At 40.2% G+C, this 20,000-nt stretch overlaps 1 protein-coding gene across 1 annotated transcript; it reads left to right on the plus strand.

Moving 5' to 3' along the window:
* Positions 1-11,904: 11,904 nt before the first annotated feature.
* LOC138043909 (somatostatin receptor type 5-like) lies at positions 11,905-13,711 on the plus strand. The gene has a single exon (XM_068890428.1). It carries the CDS (start codon positions 11,966-11,968, stop codon positions 12,977-12,979), a length of 1,014 nt encoding a protein of 337 aa, XP_068746529.1. The 5' UTR covers positions 11,905-11,965; the 3' UTR covers positions 12,980-13,711.
* Positions 13,712-20,000: the final 6,289 nt, after the last annotated feature.

The raw sequence follows: 20,000 nt of genomic DNA on the forward strand, positions 1-20,000 counted from the left end.
ATTCTGCCTCGTGAGTTTGTTATTCTCGTTAACCAGCAATGGCGTCGAAAGTCATTGCAACGCGAATGGCGTTTTAGTGCATCTTATGTTGTTTGTTTCAATAAAATGTTTCGCTGGAAAAGGATTCTGTGATATTTTCTGCCTTTGTGAATTATAATATCATGTTGTGTATTGAATTTTCGAGCTTAAGGTTGAAACGTGATACGGGAGGATATTTTTAGTATTGCTCTGTAAGCAGGAAAGGTTTCATGAAAATAAACAGGTCTGTTGGAAGCGTGCTTGAGTTTCAACAAAATGAGCCCCAAAATCAGCAAAAAATTGTGACGCCGGTGAATAATAAAGTAGCTGCTATTTCCAAAATGATGGAATTACCTGGTGATAAATAACCTCGTCTTGGAGAGTAAATTTTTGACTTTGCAGAAACAATGGTGGGCGATTGTGATCTTTGTTTTGAATTCGCTCATTTATTGTCAAACTTTATAACACTTGACAGAAAAAGAAACTTACGAAAACCCGGTATCTTGCCATCATTTGACACAGATGCTTCACTGTTTGGCAAGTTAACATGCCGCGGTAACTTAATCACGGCGCCCATCTGAATTCCGGCGTTGTCACTTATTTGTGCAGCCAAAACTTACAATAACAAAATTGAACGTAGCAAAAATCTCCCAAAATGTTTGTCGCTGATCGTAACTGTTTATATTCTATATTCACGGTTCAAAATTAATGTTGTTTTCATGTCGTAAATATGTTATTCTCGAGCGACCGTCCTGGAAACTTCCTTCTGCTCTTTCTAAAAACTGTGTATCAATATTTATTTACTTTTGCATCAATATTTGTTTTTGCATAAAGCAAGCTAACAAAATCTGTACCTTGCTGAGTTCGCATTTGTTAGCGATAATAGTATTTTCGGTCCGATGCTTCTGTTTTCTGAGGGGTATATTGTTTTGGTCTCCCATCCAAACACTAACCCCGCTGGACAGGGAACTTCAGTGAACTTCGGTGAACTTCGGTATTACAAAGCTGTCAGATGCTCAGAGGGCACGCTTAAACTTGTGGTGAAAAGACGTTGTGAGGGAACTTGAAAATTATCAACATGTCAGCCCAGAAGAAAATGTTTCTCGCTTCTCTTTTATTTGTTATTCTTCAGAGACTGGAATGCTGTAGTTCAATACCACACAATTCAGTGCCTACTGATTTTCTGTAACACGTACCACAGGCAACCCAGTGTATGCTTCACGGAAGCATCTCGTTACAATTATTATTCATGAATTATCTTGGAAAAATGCGTGGTTACCCCCTATCAGTGTCTTTTTGGATTTCAATAACACTTGTTAAGATCTACATTTCCTGCATAATCACACACCGGGGTAAAAATATCTTTAATTAGTGAGCACCGCCCTTAATTTCATCCTGGTGAATGGTCAGTCATCCCGTGTTGAAAACATTTCATTCAGCGAGCATGAAAACAGTTGCGACGAAATGACCAAACACCAAGAGGAAACTCAACCAGAGACGACGTTTGTCCCCGGGTGGAACATGTTTATGGCACCTTTTCCGCAGAAATTTGAGTTTCGCTAAAATTCAGCGAAACTTCTATGAATTCCGCACGTTTAACCCTTTAAGCCCTGAGGGGTTCCCCATTGACGAGTAAAATCGTCTGGCGTTAGACAGAGCAAAATCTATAAGTGCCATTTGGCACCCTTAGGGCTGAAAGGGTTGAGTGAAATAAAATTTGCTTATTGTCTCGTTTGAGTTTGCATAATATCAAAAGGTGGTTTTACTTCTTGCTGATGGGCAAAACAACAGATGGTTATTTTCTCACTTCCTTGCCCCAAATGAGTTTTGGTCACGTTTCAAGCCATCTCAGTTTGTGCGCACTTCGATAATTGCTTTTATTCGTTATCGAAAACACAGCGGCCTATCGCTGTTTGCCTTTGGTTATTAAAATAAAACCGCTTTTCAGATGTTTTTGATGGTCTTAAGAACGATTACCTTTTTTGTTTCATTTAATAAACGAAAAAAAATTGCTATTCTAATTAAAAGCAATAACTTTGTTTAAAGTTACCCTTGAGTGAATACAAAATGATTAATCGTAACTCAAAAATTGCACGAGTGCAACCTGAGACATGTCGAAATTTTAAGATGAAGTCTTCTGGCGATGATGATAATAAACCTTATGACATATTTCCAAAAAGGGCTATTCGGTATGTACTTTGAAAAAAAAAACGCTTATAAGACATGTTACATCACGGAATATTTACGCTCATGCATGTCATCCTTAAAAAGATTAACAAGATTCTTCAAAAAAAAAGTTTGCAGTTTGGTTTGTTTTTTGCTCTCGTCCTCGCGCCGAGTATAGTTCGTGAACAGCGAATCATCCTTATCGTGTTCATAGATTTTTAATCAGTTGGATGCACAAAACATATTGAGAAACCAGGCATACTGAAGCGCATTTTCTCCCCTGCGTACCCCTGTGTTAACAGCACCTTAGTGTGCAACTTTCCAAACCCCTCTCCCCTAGTGCCGCAAATTTGACACGCCGACAATTTTGCGACGATTTAAAATTTTATCTTCGCAGAGCCTCGGAACAATTCCGTCAGCGCAATAAACAACAAAAGGCTTTTGTTTGGACTTGTGAAGAGGAATTTGATTCACTACAATAGGGCCATTTCTTGATACCAGATTCTTATTTGTGTCGTTGCCGTATCTGTCGTTATTCCTTAAAATCCGTAATATTTCATCAGAGATATCTCGTAAGCCCCCGTGAAAACGGACGCAACAAGTCCCCAAGGTTGTTGGGAGTTCTATCAGTGTTGTTTCTGCAGATGTTGGATGGTGTTGGTAGCCTGCTAGCAGGCGTATAAAAGGGAGGGGGTGGGGAAGGAGGAAGATCGGCAACGCAGGCTAGGTGTTGGCAGCTGTGTTCAAACTGACGCAACAACTCAATGTAAGGACTTGCGGTGTATTGTGGGAAGGATACGACCCATGAGACTTTGGGTAAAGACTTGTTTCCACATCTCAAAGTGCCCTTGGACGTGAGGTGCCTGGGAATGAAATTAAATCACTGGAATCAGTCAGTGCAAAATGCAGACTGAGGTTATAATGTAACTGTTGAAAAAGCCCAAGCCCCTTAGAAATTCTAACCTTAGGCCTAATTAGACCTAAAACAATATTTAGGCTTAACTGTTAGCATTCTGATTCCAGTGATTTAATTTCATTCCCAAGCACCTCACGTCCAAGGGCACTTTGAGATGTGGAAACAAGTCTTTACGGAGACTTTGACGGTAGACTTACAAAATTCATCTGCCATCTTGTTTTCAATATGTTAATGATTGCTGTCTCCAAGGAGACCATATCTAATGTGCGTGCATGGACCCAACAATAGGGAACTGAGGGACCTTAAGACCTAGGACGGCAACCTCAGCGAGAACGCCACTTAAGCAATAGAGAACTTTTTTCCGTGTTTCCGTAGTCTCATCTAAACACTCGGGGAAGTTGAGAGAATTTGAGACAGTTATGCGAGCCCGAGACGCAGTCGACGGTTTGCGTAACTGTCCAGAATTCTCCCAACTTCCCCGAGTGTTTAGATGAGACTATGGAAACACGGAAAAAAGTTCTCTATTGCTTTTATAAAATATTTCTCAAAGATAATTCGACAATTGAAGGAAAATGCTGGGTTTTTTACTTCTAGATTGAAACAGATTTTCTCGATACACGCTCATATCTCCTACCAGCCAATCAAACGCGCGTCTGACAACACAAAACCAATTAAAATTCGTGTGATGTCACAGCCGCGTTTCCATACTCTCATCTGAACACAGCTATTGACCAATGAGAGTGCGCGTACTATCCTAGTTATTTTATAAAAACCAATAGACATTAATGAGCAAAACAATGGCTCTGCAGGTGCGCTTTAAAATTTGTACATTTCTTTCCCATTCTCTGCCAATCTGCAACATGAAATGACCAAATTTCAGGTTCTTAGGAACACGCAAGCGCATAAAGGCACTGTTACACAGTGAAATATTTCCTGCAACTTGTCTCGCAATGTTTAGGCGACATTGTGGCGGCACAAGTTGCACGAAACATTTCACAGTGTAACACACCTTGCAACGGCCAAAATCGTTGCGAGACAAGTTGCAAGATCTGTTGCCGAAAGTAGAATTAAGTTCTATTTTTCGTGCAACTTGTCTCGCAACGATTTTGGCCGTTGCAGGGTATGTTACACTGTGAAAAGTTCCGTGCAACTTGTCCTGCCACGATGTGGCCAAAACATTGCGAGACAAGTTGCACGAAACATTTCACAGTGTAACAGCGCCTTAAGTGCAAATCTTTGATTTTCTTTATTAGTTTCAATACTGTTTCTCCCATTTCAGTTCCTGGATAGTTTGAGGAAGTTGAACAAACTCAAATAATTACGAAACACTTCAAGAAACGTAAGCTAGCGCTATTAAATGACGTTTCGGGGCCGTCGTCGTCTTACATTTTAAGGTCTCAACTTAAGCAAAGACGAAGGGAAACGAGAACGTCATCTCAAAATATAAATTTGCGTTATTGTAATCAATTCGTGACTATTTCAACCTTTTTAATATGCCAAGGGTGTGTTAGTTCCTCAAAAAATGTAATTTGTGATAATCCTGATTAGCATAAATTGATATTTTGCCGTCACGTAGCAGAGGCATGTTCCCCTCTTTTTTTCAACTGCTGTTTTATAGGTGTTTTCGTGTCTGGCTCTGGTGCATTGCTTTTCTCTTTATTTTAGAATTGATGTATTAATATTTTTGTACCTATTCCAATGGTTATATAAACTGCACGGTGGATTGGCTGGCCAACGCGCCCATATATCACCTAGCTCGAGTGTCCGGTTGAGTAGTGGAAGCAAAATTGACACTGGTCGGTGGAACGGCGCCTAATTTAGGGGAGAAAATGAAAATTTATCTTCAATTGCCGACGTTCTTTATAAAACCTCAAATTTGGCTGTTTCAAATTCTGGTAATAACTTACAATAATTTGCTTTTTATCATTTTGATAAATGTTGAGCACAATGAGGTCCGCCACAATGAGCCACTGACTTAATTTTAGTTTAAATATGTTTCGGCGACTTCAAATGAGGGAATTACAAATGAAATTGTTTTGTTCAAAGTATTTTCCATTGTGCCATTTAGTGTAATACCAACTTTTCGTGTTTTTTCAAATCTCCTGTGATTAAAAGAGGACACGTAGTGTTTAAAAGGTCAACGGTACAGTTGACGTCGAATGGCGACTAAAAGTCAAAGCTGGAAATTTTGGAACACTGTAGCAATAACCTGGGGATTAAACAATTTCTGACAAGCAGAAAAGTAAATAGCTTGGCACCTACAAAATAATTAAATTGTGACTAATTGCAGTACCAGGCCGCTTAAAAACAGATTGAAGAGAGCGAAATCATTTCGGAACTCTTAACCAACGGCGACGGCAACGAGAACGTCATCTCAAAATATAATTCACGTTATTGTAATCACTTCCTCAAGTGCTGACGTTCTTCATAAAACCTTAAATTTGGCTATTTAAACGGCGTTGTTGCTTTGCAGACGACGGCAAAGAAATGGACGAAAGTGAAAAACGCATTTGCAAGGCACACAAAGCTATTATTTTTGCCCACTAAGGGCTCGTTCGATTGACCGTGTTCTGAAATAGGAATACATGAAATAGGAGTTTGAAATCCTTCGTTTTAACGGAGATTCACATTAAAATTGTCAAACACCTGCTATAAAATGTTATTTTAAACATATATTTATTATCCTTGTTGCTTGGAAACGCCAAAACATACCGTTTAATCGTCACTCCATTTATTCTTATTCCGGAATAGGGTCAATCGAACGCACCCTAAATATCCAAATTTGTGACGTTCTCGTTGCTCCCGGCTTAAGCTTCCTAAAGATACGGTAATACGAGCAAGAAAAACGTCCAACTTGTCTCGCAACATTGCTGCGAAACCTGTCGAAAAGCAATGTTGCGCCTTTTACATCCCACTCACAACCTGTCTCGCAACAAAAAAAATGTGTTGATTTTGTTGCAGAACTGAGTAGAACGGACCTCCACTTTCTGCAACACGCTGTAGCAACTCGCAACACATTTTTTTTGTCGCGAGACAGGTTGTGCGTAGGATGTAAAACGCGCAACATCGCTTTTCGACCAATTTCGTAGCAAGTGTTAACAATGAAAAGACAAGTTTTGCATCATGAGCGCTAGATATCGGGACCTAAGCGATCTGTTAAGATCACCAATGAATGAAGGGGTAGTTTCTAAAGAAACTGTGGTGCTGCGTCGGTGGGGAAGTAGTATACAAAAATTTGGTTTTATCAACGGAGTTGATAATGTAAATTGGCCACCGTACAGAGATTCTAAAAGCTGACGTTTCGAGCGTTAGCCCTTCGTCAGAGCGAATCGAGGGATTATGGGTTACGTGTAGTTTTTATAGTAGAGTAGGAGCTACGCTATTGGTGGTAACATGGCAACGTGAAAAATAGGAATATATTAGTTAAATGAAAAGCGTTCGTTAATACCGTGAGGATTAAGGGTGCCGATTTGAAAGATGAATTTTTGTTCCAGATTCTTGCGGCTTTCCGTCGTACCTAGATGTAGGGAAAGGCCGCAGATAGCCATGTGTTTTTTGGAGTGGTTAGGCAGATTGAAATGGCGAGCGACTGGCTTGGATGCATCCTTGTCATTCTTCTCAACATCGCGAAGGTGTTCGCGGAATCGGTCACCTAGTCGTCTACCTGTCTCACCAATGTATAATTTATTGCATAACGTGCAGGTTATGCAATAAATGACATTTGCGGAGGTACATGTGAAACGATCGGTGATCTTAACAGATCGCTTAGGTCCCGATATCTTGCTAGTGTTAACAATGAAAAGACAAGTTTTGCATCGTGAGCGCGCGCATTTGAAAGTGCCGGGTTGCTCGTTAGTTTTGAGCGCGCTTCTAACTAAAAAGTTGCTTACGTTTTTGTCGCGTTTGAATGAAATAAGTGGAGGTTGCGAAAAGATTCTACCAGTCTCGGGATCATTTTGGAGTAATTTAAAATTACTAAGAATGATGCTTTTGACTGCGTGATTATGAGGATGGAAAGTGAGGGTGAATGGAATTCTGTCATTCTTATCTTTTTGTGACGTTTGTAGTGATGACTGTCGATCAAATTGTTGGGCGCGCTGATGGCCCGCTTTGACCACAGAGACAGGATAGCCACGTTTTTCGAAGAACTGGCACATCTCCTCTGATTTGCTGGAAAAATCGGAGTCATCACTACATAGACGTCGAAGTCTAAGAAATTGAGAATAAGGGATGGAGTTCTTGACATGTGATGGATGTGACGATGAATACAACAAATGACTGTGTGAATCAGTAGGTTTGTAGTGCACACTAGTACATAGCACGTTGCCTCTAATAGAAACGTTGATATCTAGAAAAGCCAATGAAGTTTCCGAAATTTCCCAGGTATATTTAAGAGCCGGATGAAAAGAGTTGACGGAGGTTATAAATTGATCGAGTTCTTCTCTGCTGGATGAAATAGCGCCGATGCAGTCGTCGATGTAACGGCCGTAGAGTTCAGGTTTGGGGCCGTTATACTGACTAAAAAATTGGTGTTCAACATATCCTACAAAAAGATTGGCATAGCTAGGTCCCATTCTTGTGCCCATCGCTACACCATTAATTTGTTTGTAATAGTTGCCGGCGAATGACAAACAATTAAGCGTTAAAACTAGTTCGGCAAGGCGGAGGAGCGTTTCCGAGCTAGGTTCTTTGACAGTGCGTTGATCGAAAAAGTGTTTAAGTGCTTGAAGACCCTCGCTATTAGGAATGACTGTGTATAGAGATGTAATGTCCATGGTGAAAATAAGTTTGTATTGGCCGGAGAAATTGAAATCGCGGAAAATTTGTAGTGCGTGTGTACTGTCTTTAATGTATGATGGCAAAGATTTGACGATAGGCGTCATAATCCTGTCTAAGTAGCTAGAAATGAGTTCGGTGGGGCAACTACAGGCAGAAACGATAGGGCGACCTGGGTTGTTGGGTTTGTGAATTTTAGGCAAGAAGTAAATGCACGAAGTTCTAGTGGTGTTGATGATGAGATTAGTGGCAGTGTCCGGTAACTTGAAGAAACTCACCAAGGAGCTACGCCAGGAAATCGTAAGTTATCTTTTTCCTTTTTTTTAGTCAGTACAACGGCCCCAAACCTGAACTCTACGGCCGTTACATCGACGACTGCATCGGCGCTATTTCATCCAGCAGAGAAGAACTCGATCAATTTATAACCTCCGTCAACTCTTTTCATCCGGCTCTTAAATATACCTGGGAAATTTCGGAAACTTCATTGGCTTTTCTAGATATCAACGTTTCTATTAGAGGCAACGTGCTATGTACTAGTGTGCACTACAAACCTACTGATTCACACAGTCATTTGTTGTATTCATCGTCACATCCATCACATGTCAAGAACTCCATCCCTTATTCTCAATTTCTTAGACTTCGACGTCTATGTAGTGATGACTCCGATTTTTCCAGCAAATCAGAGGAGATGTGCCAGTTCTTCGAAAAACGTGGCTATCCTGTCTCTGTGGTCAAAGCGGGCCATCAGCGCGCCCAACAATTTGATCGACAGTCATCACTACAAACGTCACAAAAAGATAAGAATGACAGAATTCCATTCACCCTCACTTTCCATCCTCATAATCACGCAGTCAAAAGCATCATTCTTAGTAATTTTAAATTACTCCAAAATGATCCCGAGACTGGTAGAATCTTTTCGCAACCTCCACTTATTTCATTCAAACGCGACAAAAACGTAGGCAACTTTTTAGTTAGAAGCGCGCTCAAAACTAACGAGCAACCCGGCACTTTCAAATGCGCGCGCTCACGATGCAAAACTTGTCTTTTCATTGTTAACACTAGCAAGATATCGGGACCTAAGCGATCTGTTAAGATCACCGATCGTTTCACATGTACCTCCGCAAATGTCATTTATTGCATAACCTGCACGTTATGCAATAAATTATACATTGGTGAGACAGGTAGACGACTAGGTGACCGATTCCGCGAACACCTTCGCGATGTTGAGAAGAATGACAAGGATGCATCCAAGCCAGTCGCTCGCCATTTCAATCTGCCTAACCACTCCAAAAAACACATGGCTATCTGCGGCCTTTCCCTACATCTAGGTACGACGGAAAGCCGCAAGAATCTGGAACAAAAATTCATCTTTCAAATCGGCACCCTTAATCCTCACGGTATTAACGAACGCTTTTCATTTAACTAATATATTCCTATTTTTCACGTTGCCATGTTACCACCAATAGCGTAGCTCCTACTCTACTATAAAAACTACACGTAACCCATAATCCCTCGATTCGCTCTGACGAAGGGCTAACGCTCGAAACGTCAGCTTTTAGAATCTCTGTACGGTGGCCAATTTACATTATCAACTCCGTTGATAAAACCAAATTTTTGTTAAGATCACCGATCGTTTCACATGTACCTCCGCAAATGTCATTTATTGCATAACCTGTACGTTATGTAATAAATTATACATTGGCGAGACAGGTAGACGACTAGGCGACCGATTCCGCGAACACCTTCGCAATGTTGAGAAGAATGACAAGGATGCATCTAAGCCAGTCGCTCGCCATTTTAATCTCCCTAACCACTCCAAAAAACACATGGCTATCTGCGGCCTTTCCCTACATCTAGGTACGACGGAAAGCCGCAAGAATCTGGAACGAAAATTCATCTTCCAAATCGGCACCCTTAATCCTCACGGTATTAACGAACGCTTTTCATTTAACTAATATATTCCTATTTTTCACGTTGCCATGTTACCACCAATAGCGTAGCTTCTACTCTACTATAAAAACTACACGTAACCCATAATTCCTCGATTCGCTCTGACGAAGGGCTAACGCTAGAAACGTCAGCTTTTAGAATCTCTGTACGGTGGCCAATTTACATTATCAACTCCGTTGATAAAACCAAATTTTTGTATACCGAGGTTTTCAGTCATGCACATTTCGAGAAAAGCAGGACCTGAGGATGTTGTGGCTTCGAACCGTGTATTGAGTTAGTTCAAGAGTGAATCTGTCACTTTGCGGCCTTGCCCCAGAACAGTCACACGTGGATTTATTTTTAGATATACTTTGCGCGCGAAACAAACAAAGGGACGCCAATTTTAACCAATCAAAAGAAGCCATATCACGTGTGACTGCTTCTGCCTTTTTTTTTCAGGCACATGACAACTGATTTTCGCGGGAACGCGTATTCTAAAAATAGACTCATTTGTGACTGTGCTGGGGAGACCACCCATGTCATAACAACATTCTCATCTAATTCACTCTTGGTTAGTTAAATTTTCAACGCTGAAGTCTGTATGAAAACCAAGGGTTGTTGAATGTTAGAAGAAAGCGAGTGCGTCATGAAATAATCTTATCTAAAGACGGTCTTTTAAAATTTATTTCTACTTGTTTGATATTTTTTCACTATGTTCCTTTATCGACTACCTCAAACATTACGACAAATAAGAGGTCCTTTTTAGTTGTACCGCTCATACGTCACCTGGCTTTCCCATTTCAAACTTAGATAAATTAAATTTCATTTATCTTTTCTGGCTTTTCCCTTGGAAAATTGCTCGCAAATAATTAGAGAGGTCACATTTGGAGAAATTTCGCAGATAAACGAGACATAATCGATTATGGTAATATTTTACTGCCTTAAATACGAAAGTTTAAAGTTTATTTTCAGTTTCAGCCATAAATTGAAATAAATGTATGAAGAATTTTATTTTCATATATTTACCTAACCGTTTAATTAAATATGTCCATTGCAGATCATTACAAATGAGAACCGCGGCCAACTTTACGGTGATTTTTTTGCCTGTTTCAAACGAACAAATACATTTCATGCATGCAGCATTCTTCATTTGCTGAATGCGTCCCTTGCACATAGCTGAAACTGAAACCACACCCTTGCGAAAACAACTTCTCAATAAGGCTTCAAATATCTGTAAATTGAGAGTTGCATCAACATCAATGGCAAATCAAACATAATTCTTTCTATGTTTGCTTAAGGAGCGTTTCAGGAAACCAATTCGGGATTTTGGATATTAGTCTCTTAGATATTAATCGCGGAAGTTATTATCGCACAGCGGTTATTATCGTTTGAAAGTTACATATTAATTCGTAACGTGCAGTTGACAGTTTTAGTTTTATTTATGCCCCGTAGTAAGGCTGAAAACATCATTCAAAGTCACGGTGACTCGTTTCGGTTTGCCTTAAAGCGCGTTCGTAATAACCAGCAATTACACCATACTAAGCCTTCGAAAAACAATGACAAGTTACCTGTGGTCCTGCTTTTATTTAAATAAACAGTGCCCCAAAGCATTAAGTAAGATATGCCGCGATATTTGTGATATGAAATTACTAACTTTATGAAAGTTAAGATCAGTATTTTCCACGAATTTAACACGCAAGAAGTCTCCATCAAGTGAAATCACTGCTTTCTTGTTGGTTACCAGAATGACGCTGAACTTCTGGCAGCTGGTTTTGCTGTGAGTCCCCGTACAATAGCACGGGGGTAGGGGGTAGAGGGTTTTGTAGGCGTTTGAAAAGCACTCAGTTAAGACTCTTAAATATCTCTGCAGTATAGTGTTGCACACTGAAGCCGGCAAAATGAAAAAAAAAAAAAACGATTTGCATTTGTATACTTTTCACCTTGGCCAATTCTGATGCAAATTTTTAGATTTTGTCTTATCACGGACAAAAATGCATTTAAAGCACCTGCTCAACTCCTCGATTAGCAAGGACTGTTGGATATATATAATGTTGACCTCCTTTTGTTAAGCTTATTTCCGCTGTCGTAAGTTCCTCGGCCTTTAAGTTCCGAGGCACTTAACTTGTTGAGAAAGTTAATCCGACGATCAACCGTAGCGACATGAATGTATCGCAACGGGCAATACACGGCATCGACAGGTTTGATATTGTCTTTGCAGTCTTATACGGGGTCGTGATATTGATAGGAATTTTTGGAAACTCGATGGTAATTGCCGTGGTGTGGAAAACACGGGCTATGCACACAGCTACAAATTACCTTCTCGTCAATTTAGCTGCAAGCGACATTTTGGTGTTGTTGTGGTGTCCGAGTACCTACAATTTTGCTGTAGCTGGTTTCATACCCAAAGGTAAACTAGGAGATTATTTGTGCCGGTTTTTCATTGGGGACCCTGTGGATTTCCTTTGCCTCGGAGTTACTCTTTTCACACTCAGTGTTTTAGCCATTGAACGATATCAGGCGCTTGTTACACCGTTGAGGTCAAAATACGTGCTAACTAAAAACACTGTTATCTACGCCATTGCGATGACATGGATTGGGTCTCTTGCAATCAGTATCCCAGATTTTGTGTTCACCCGTATTGACCCAACTTATGGACACTGTGTGTCGCCTCTAAGCGCAGAAGGAAACAGTTTGAAAGAAATTTATGTAGCTGTTGCAATAAGCCTCTACATCTTATTACCGTTCTTCGTGATTACGTTCTGCTACTTTCAAATCCTACGTGGAATGTTTATCACGCACACAATTTGCGCTGGGCCGGCCAACGCGAATTTCGAGAAGAGAAAACTCGCTATTCTAATCATTGCTGTGACAGTAGCTTTTTACATGTTCTTTCTACCCTTCGGAATATTTATGTTACATATGGCTTTTTCAAATCAAGAGCAATCTCGGGAAGGACAAAGCGTCGAATTGCGGATAGTGGTGAAAGTTTTGACCTTTCTTATTGTGGCGAACAGCTCTCTAAATCCAATACTTTACGCTTTCCAGAGCGAGAATTACCGGACAGGGTTCAAAAATGTGTTTTGTTTACGCAGTAATTCCGTTGCCCCTTTTGAAAACGATCTTGCTCTCCAAGAACATGGACGAATTCCTCGCATAAGTATTTGGAGAATATAGTGTATTCTATTACTTGGATGAGAACCGTTCTTTTCTTCACGTTTCTCTTTTAGGTATTGTCTGTTGATTTGTAACTTTTTTGCACGTTTTGATGGCAAGAAGAGAATGTGGTGGAAAAGATGAAACTATACATACTTCAAGTAATTACATAATATTGGTTTGTAACTGTAGGTCATGAGACTTCACAAGGTGCCGCAAGATTTCGGTGGCGATATAACTCTCGCGTTTTGAATTTGTGCATTGCCCTCGGGTCTGCAAAATTTTAAAAGCGGAAGTGAACTTTTCATCGTTACAATATTGTTGACTGGCAGACAATGATAACGGTCGATTTTCATATTCGGTTTCAACTCGCCAAACTGCAGTCGCACTTCGAAGTAGAACTAAAACAAGCACAGTTCAGTGGACTTCTATTTTGAAAGTTAAAAGTTATGCCACGGTGTCCCTTGTGCACGTTAAAACCCCTAACGGAGTGTTATCTTACAGCTTTCCATACGTAATCCACTAATAAAACGACAAATACTTACTCCATCCGGCTCTAAAATAAGCAAAGGATTATTGAATTGCATGAAAACAACACGACGAAGGAATATCCAAGTCGTGCAAGAGTGATGCGTGTATTGTAGAGCGTCAGTATTGTTTGTCCTTTACGAATTAAAGTAAGACATTCTCTGTTTGTGTACAACCAAGAACCTCACTGGATAGCAAGCACTATTAAATATATCTTTCATTCCAGAAGACATAGTCTCAGATTTCAAGAAGTCCCAGTAGAAAGGACAATGAGACAAATCGAAAAAGCTGTCCTTGAGTTTCGACCGAGATTACAGTTGCTGGAACTGATCCAGCATATTGCTCACTATTCCCCTGACAAACCCAAATTGAGGAATCGATTAATAAATCAATAACTTAAAGGTTTTAATAGGGATGTGTAGCATTATATTTATTATGCTAGATCTCACTTCAAATATTGAAGGATTTTTTGCTTCTGCACGTATTCGAATGCAGTAATCAAATAAATCTGTAAACGCTTGAAAAAAATTTTTCTTATCAGCTCCAGAAAGCCAGGAGTGCATATTTTCTTGTTAAATCTAGCATGCGTGTGGTTAATGAAAATACAAGATAGGATTTTTTGGCAAAAAAAAAAAAAAAAAAAGCCAGATTATCTCCGATAAGTTAAGTGTTAAGCTGTTGTTTACGCGCGAAAAATCCACCGAAACATGAGGCTTCTAATACAAAATAACAGCGATATAACCCCCGCAGATATATCCGATTGAAAACGGGCCAAACGCATAATTAAGAAAACCAAGGATCCAAAAATTATCATGCTCTTATACGTTGTGTGCATCAGATCTTCCGTATTTAACCAAGTTGTTTGCGAGGTTTAGTCCACTACACATTCCATTTGAGCCTGAAAACGTTTTTAACATGTTCTTAATGTTGGTTCGACTACAAATTGTTCGAAGTAGTTCATAACAACAACAACAACAACAACAACAAATGGGCAAAATGAAGCCTTCTTAACTCTCAGCCTTAACGTTCTTACATAAAAGGTTGTTATAAAAAAAAGGACCGGCTTTGTATTTCGTATCTAATGCGTTAACAGCCCGCCGCCTTCTCTATTTTTGAATAACTGAATTTAATTCCCTAACCTCGCAAACTTAGAAAATCAAGACCGCCAATTTTCGTGATTGCTATATCAAAAGGAGTAATTTAATTTCCAAACGCATGGGAGAGAAAAAACCTTGAAATAATCGTGGCAAAAAGAGATAGGGAAATGTTTCGGACTGATTGTCATCAAGCTGGGTTTTCTGTTAAGATCGTGCAGAGACATCGGTCAACTAAACGAACGAAATTATAACTAAACTATAGTTTGCATTTCAGCTTTTTAATATTTCCTCAGAATGTCATTATGACAAAATGAATCTCAAATTAAATACAGGGTTTTTCGCTCAAGCCGCGTTTTATACTGACCGCGGGGAGCATTTGGCAATCTTAGGACTTCAATGAAGAAATGATTCACGTCCCTAAATTTATCACTAGGAAAGTTGCTTTAGGGTCGGTTCGGGGATTACAAATAAATTTAAGTAAAATTAATGACGATTATAGATTTTCCGGCTTGGCTTCCGACTAATACGATTTTGTAAAAAAGGGACAAGAAAGCGAATGTTTTCAGATGTCTAATTTTGTAATAATTCTTCGATTGCGATAATTCTTCTAAGATATCTGTTTGTGATAAAAACATGGACACTCGGATTCTGACTCATTTTTAACCAAATAACAGATTTCGATGCTGAAACCGCGTAAGGATCTACACGTGACATGTTTTCAAAGAATGTTTAACCAGAGGAAATGGAGGTTAAAGGGGTTTTGTCACATCACACTGAGCTGCGCATGCTAAGCAACACACCTTCAAAGTATGCTGCTAAAATTTTAGTGATCCAAATTTCCTCTAAATTTCTGCTGAGGCTAAACTGGAGAATACCCCACTGATAGCCAACCACTTATTTGCATAGGAGCAAATTGTTACGTGCCTCTTTCTTCAAACGGTGCCGCTGCAAGGTCTCCCAAGTCGATGATAGCTCAGTGAGCCTGGTCACAAAGTCTGGAAATCGAAAAAATAGTCAAGAGAGTACAAACCCTTGTAATGTATGTTCTGGTACATTACCACATGTCTTTTGAGGGTATGCAAGCCCTGAAAATATCTACTCGATAAAAGGCTTCTACTCGAAACCCATGAGTTTGATTGTATTTGATGGCTCCATCATCAAGACAATTGACACTTCGGGAGGCTTAGGTTGTGAGGTGCAATAATCTGCGGATGCTGATACGTGAATTGCAAAAGTATTTTGCTTTTAAGCCGTTCGTGGTTTTGAATATCCCCTTCCTTCCTCTACTTAAAATGTTTGTTTTTCATTTTAATTCTTTCCCAAAAGTGATTCAATTTTACCACACAAATGTAACGCTTCAGAAAGCAAAGAAAGTCTCGTTTTTCAAAAGCACCGCATTTACTTTTTAAATGACACAGGCTGGCAAAATTCATGTACACGGAATAGCTTTATCTCTTGCTTTAAGCCTTATCTTTTTGGTGAAATTAAAGCGACTGAGAAAGTCGAACACACAGCAAAAAATAATCAAAACATTGCTTTTCTTTTGAGTGGCGTTATCTAAATAAGATCCGTCACTCGCGATTATCAGATCTCAACTGATCCTTGACTCCCGCCATGTACAACTGACTCCGGCACGAAACAGTAGAGTGTCTTCGGTAGCCTAACAGCAGGTTAACTTTGCGGTAATTCGGCAAGAAAACCCCACAAAGGAAGATTAGGGACTTTAAGATTTACGACGGCGGTATCGACTAAAACATCATCTCAAAATATAACTTTGAATATTCGCAAGTCTTAATTAAGCGATTTCCATCTCTTTCACGTCGTACAATGTGGACGAAGTAACTTAAAAATGAATTAGGTACCAGTGGTTTTGGAGTAAAAAGCGAGAGATTGACATTTGCATGCTTACGTCATAGTTAAAACCTTAAATTTGGTGACAATGGATGCCGCACGTGCAGATTACCAACAGCAGGTTGGTATTTCATCTTTTGCACAAAGCAACTCACAGTTTTTGTATCTCCAATATTCTTTGTGGGCAAAAGGCTTGTAGCAATAAAGTTCCCTGATAAGTCCTTGTATGGTGATATTGCGAATAGACCTCATTTAGAGACCATAAATAGATTGATCCTCTGGCATAAAACAACCAAACACTTAAACAGTGAAGCTCAGACTGTCATCAATCACTATCTCCAGATCTATCTCTGGAAGTATACAACGCTCTTCAACTTTCTTTAATGCAATCCTGTCACAGTTTATTTTTAAGTTCCATTAAGGCAAGCTTTTTAAAGTCGCAACTCGCTTGCACATTTTTGCAAAGTTTTTGTAGCACGACAAGAATTAAATTCTTGTTCTTCACGAAAAATATAGCGAGGTTGTCTTGGTGTCGGCTTCACACACTCGTGACTTTTCGCGGGCATGTTTAGAGTAGGCAAAGCCCCGAACCTATTGTTTTTGGTCATCTTTGCAGACCAAACTGTAAATAATGCAAAACCTCCCGTTAGAAAGGATTACCAAGAAAATTCGAACTAAAAAACCATTTTTAGAGATAGCAAGCACATTTTTTTTGGTTGCGAGACAGGTTTTGTGTGGGATGTAAAACGGGCAACATCGCTTTTCGACTAGTTTCGCAGCAATGTTGCGAGACAAGCTAAGTTGGACGTTTTTGTTGCTCGTATTACCGTAGCTCAACAAATGACATTGTTTTGTGGCGTTGCTGCGCCATCGATTGTCGTTAAATTAAGGTCAGTGAAAAAAGGAAAAAAATGGAGAGGTGAAGCATGACATTTACGCCCTAAAACGGCAAACGTCGGAGTGAAATTAGGAATTTTGCCAAAAATGGAAGAACCCTGCTTGATATCAGCTCATTTCTGTCCTGTTTGCTCCAGATATCAAGCAACTTCTCAAAGGAACGAGACAAGTTAAAATGAGAGAAGTTTCACGCTTTTATGATAAGCAGGAGCCTGCCCGTTTCCCGTTTGCCTTTGACCGTAAACGTCATGCTTAACCTGTCTATCATCGTGCTGCACGTGCGGCACGCATGAATTCTTTGCCGTATTCACGAAACAACAACGTGGAATGACCCAATTTAAGGTTTTGACAACAAAAAAAGGTAACGCCACCTTATTTACCAGCTACGAGGCTGGTATCAATGGAAGCGGACGGTGCACGCGCCCAACGTCCGCGGCAACGGAAATACGAAGCACTACGGGTTAAACAAACAAGAAACTGTGCTGAACTTCAGTCCTGGTGATTCTGTGATACGTAGTTTGAGCAACGACGACTGCAGACGAATGCGACGACTGTTGTTGTAGACGATGGTCACCTAATAGTCGTGCTGCACGTGTGACATGCATTTTGGTACATTTCTATGCCGTCTTGTGCAATAGGGACCAGGAAACTAAGGATCGACTTTAAGCAAGGACGACGACGGTGGTTTATTTATTTATTTATTTATTTATTTGCGATGTTTATACAGGCAATCCAATTCAGCAACGCTGGTTTAAACGGAGGCCTGGAAACATTTGGCTATTTCACGGAGGTGAGAACAGCTTCATAACTGAGGTCTTAGACTTACCTCTTATGGCCACAAAACAGGAAAATATACTGCAAAGGTTGGTCAAGACAATCGGTGAACATAGGCCGGCGTCGTTACAATATTTCGGCTGGCCAACACCAGCCTTCTTCAGGTTTATTGAATGGATAAATGCTTGTTACAAGATCTTTATATCATTCGTAATCATCTTTATATCCACAAAACAGCCCTAAATGACGTTCTTATGATACGTCCCGATCGTGTTCTCGGAGCCATAAAAAGAAAATTCAGTTTTCTGTTATTCCCTCCCACTTCTTGACTCGATTCCTAGGCACTAACATCTTCATCCTCCTCTGGTTCTTGAACCTTTTGTTTGGTTTCTTTATCCAAAACATAGAAATTGAGTATGATGGTCACTGGACATGTGACTTCCAAGAGTTCCGAAACCTCCACCATATTGAAACTGTTCCCACAAGACCCTGGGGACTGTGGAAACCTACCGGGATGACCTGGGGGAAGGTTCATCCCTAGATTCTTTGACCTTTGACAGGAAGTCAGGGTTGATAAGGTTTCAGTACGGCAGCCAGTACTGAAGCTACGACATACTGCGATGTCAGATAGTATGGCGGACGGACGTCATATCTCCAGCTTTTTGTCATCCAGCCCGTTCCACGTTGACTGTTCAGTGTTCCTCCGACTTTGCGCGATTTTTGTCTTTTAACCCGGCCAAGAAGAGATTCATTTGGAATGGTTCTGTGGAAGAGCTTTCAAGGTTTATTGAAGTCAAGTTTACGATGGGAAATGATTGTGATGGCGGCGGATTTGTTAAATCGAGTACTGATTCATGTGCCGTTTTTAAGTTGCCTAATGTGACTTTCAACTTTTATCCTAATACTAGGACGCTTCAAATTCAGGGCAGCGCTTGTATCGACGTTAGAAACCATCTAGAGGAGGTTGTTAGTCATCTGAAGTCGAAGGACCAGAAGGAGAGCGAGGAAGCCATTTCTATTGAGGACAACAACGAGAGTAGTGTCCCGGCGGTGAATGGCTTGGAGGAAAGTAGTGGCAGCCTAGATGTCAATGAGACAAATGTTCCAGCGAATTTTTCAAATGATGCTGATCTATTATCGCTTGACTCGGAGTCCATTAGAAATGAATTTCATAAGTTATAGTCAGTAATAAACTTTATTCACAGTAAAGTTGAATCCCCAGGGGAACATTGTCAAACAGCCTTTTTGCAAAAGATTGATGAATATAAATTGAAGTGTTCCATGTACGAAGAGAAAATTCAAGGCCTTGAAGGTGAAAGAACTAGTCTCCTGGAAGCCCCAGCTAAGAATTCTCTCCACGGAGCATGTAACACCTTCTACGATTGTACACAATTCTCAGTCTTCAGCAGATCAGTGGCAGACAGTTCCTTCCAGATTTCAAGCGGAACCGAGTTCTAGGGTGTCAAATCAATCGACGACAAAGAAAAAGCAAGGCGAACTAAAAAGGTCGCAGGAACAGCGAGTAGCTCAAAATACAAGAGGACACGAGTCTGGTTCCGCTCCAGACGTGGATCAAACGACCGCCAAACGACCTGTTGTCGTCATTGCTGGAGACTCCTTGGTAAATAAACGTGCAAGGCTGGCGAGTTTCCAACGGTAAGCGAGTCAAAACCGTAGTGAAGTCTTTTTCTGGAGCTTCTGTCAATGACATGTTTGATTATATTCAACCAACAATTAGACAGCACCCTGCACATATAATCCTTCATGTGGGAACTAATGACCTTAAGAATTCAAACCCAAGGAAAGTAGCAGAAAAAAATTGTTGATCTTGCCAACCTTGTAGAAACGGAGTCTCCAAACACAAAGGTAACAATTTCAAGTTTATTGGCGGGATC

This window comes from Montipora capricornis, chromosome 3 (genome assembly GCF_036669925.1).
Source record: "Montipora capricornis isolate CH-2021 chromosome 3, ASM3666992v2, whole genome shotgun sequence".
Lineage (NCBI taxonomy): Eukaryota > Metazoa > Cnidaria > Anthozoa > Scleractinia > Acroporidae > Montipora > Montipora capricornis.

Coding starts and splice junctions, on each gene's coding strand:
- LOC138043909 (XM_068890428.1), top strand. CDS start 11,966: ATGAATGTATCGCAACGGGCAATACACGGCATCGACAGGTTTGATATT.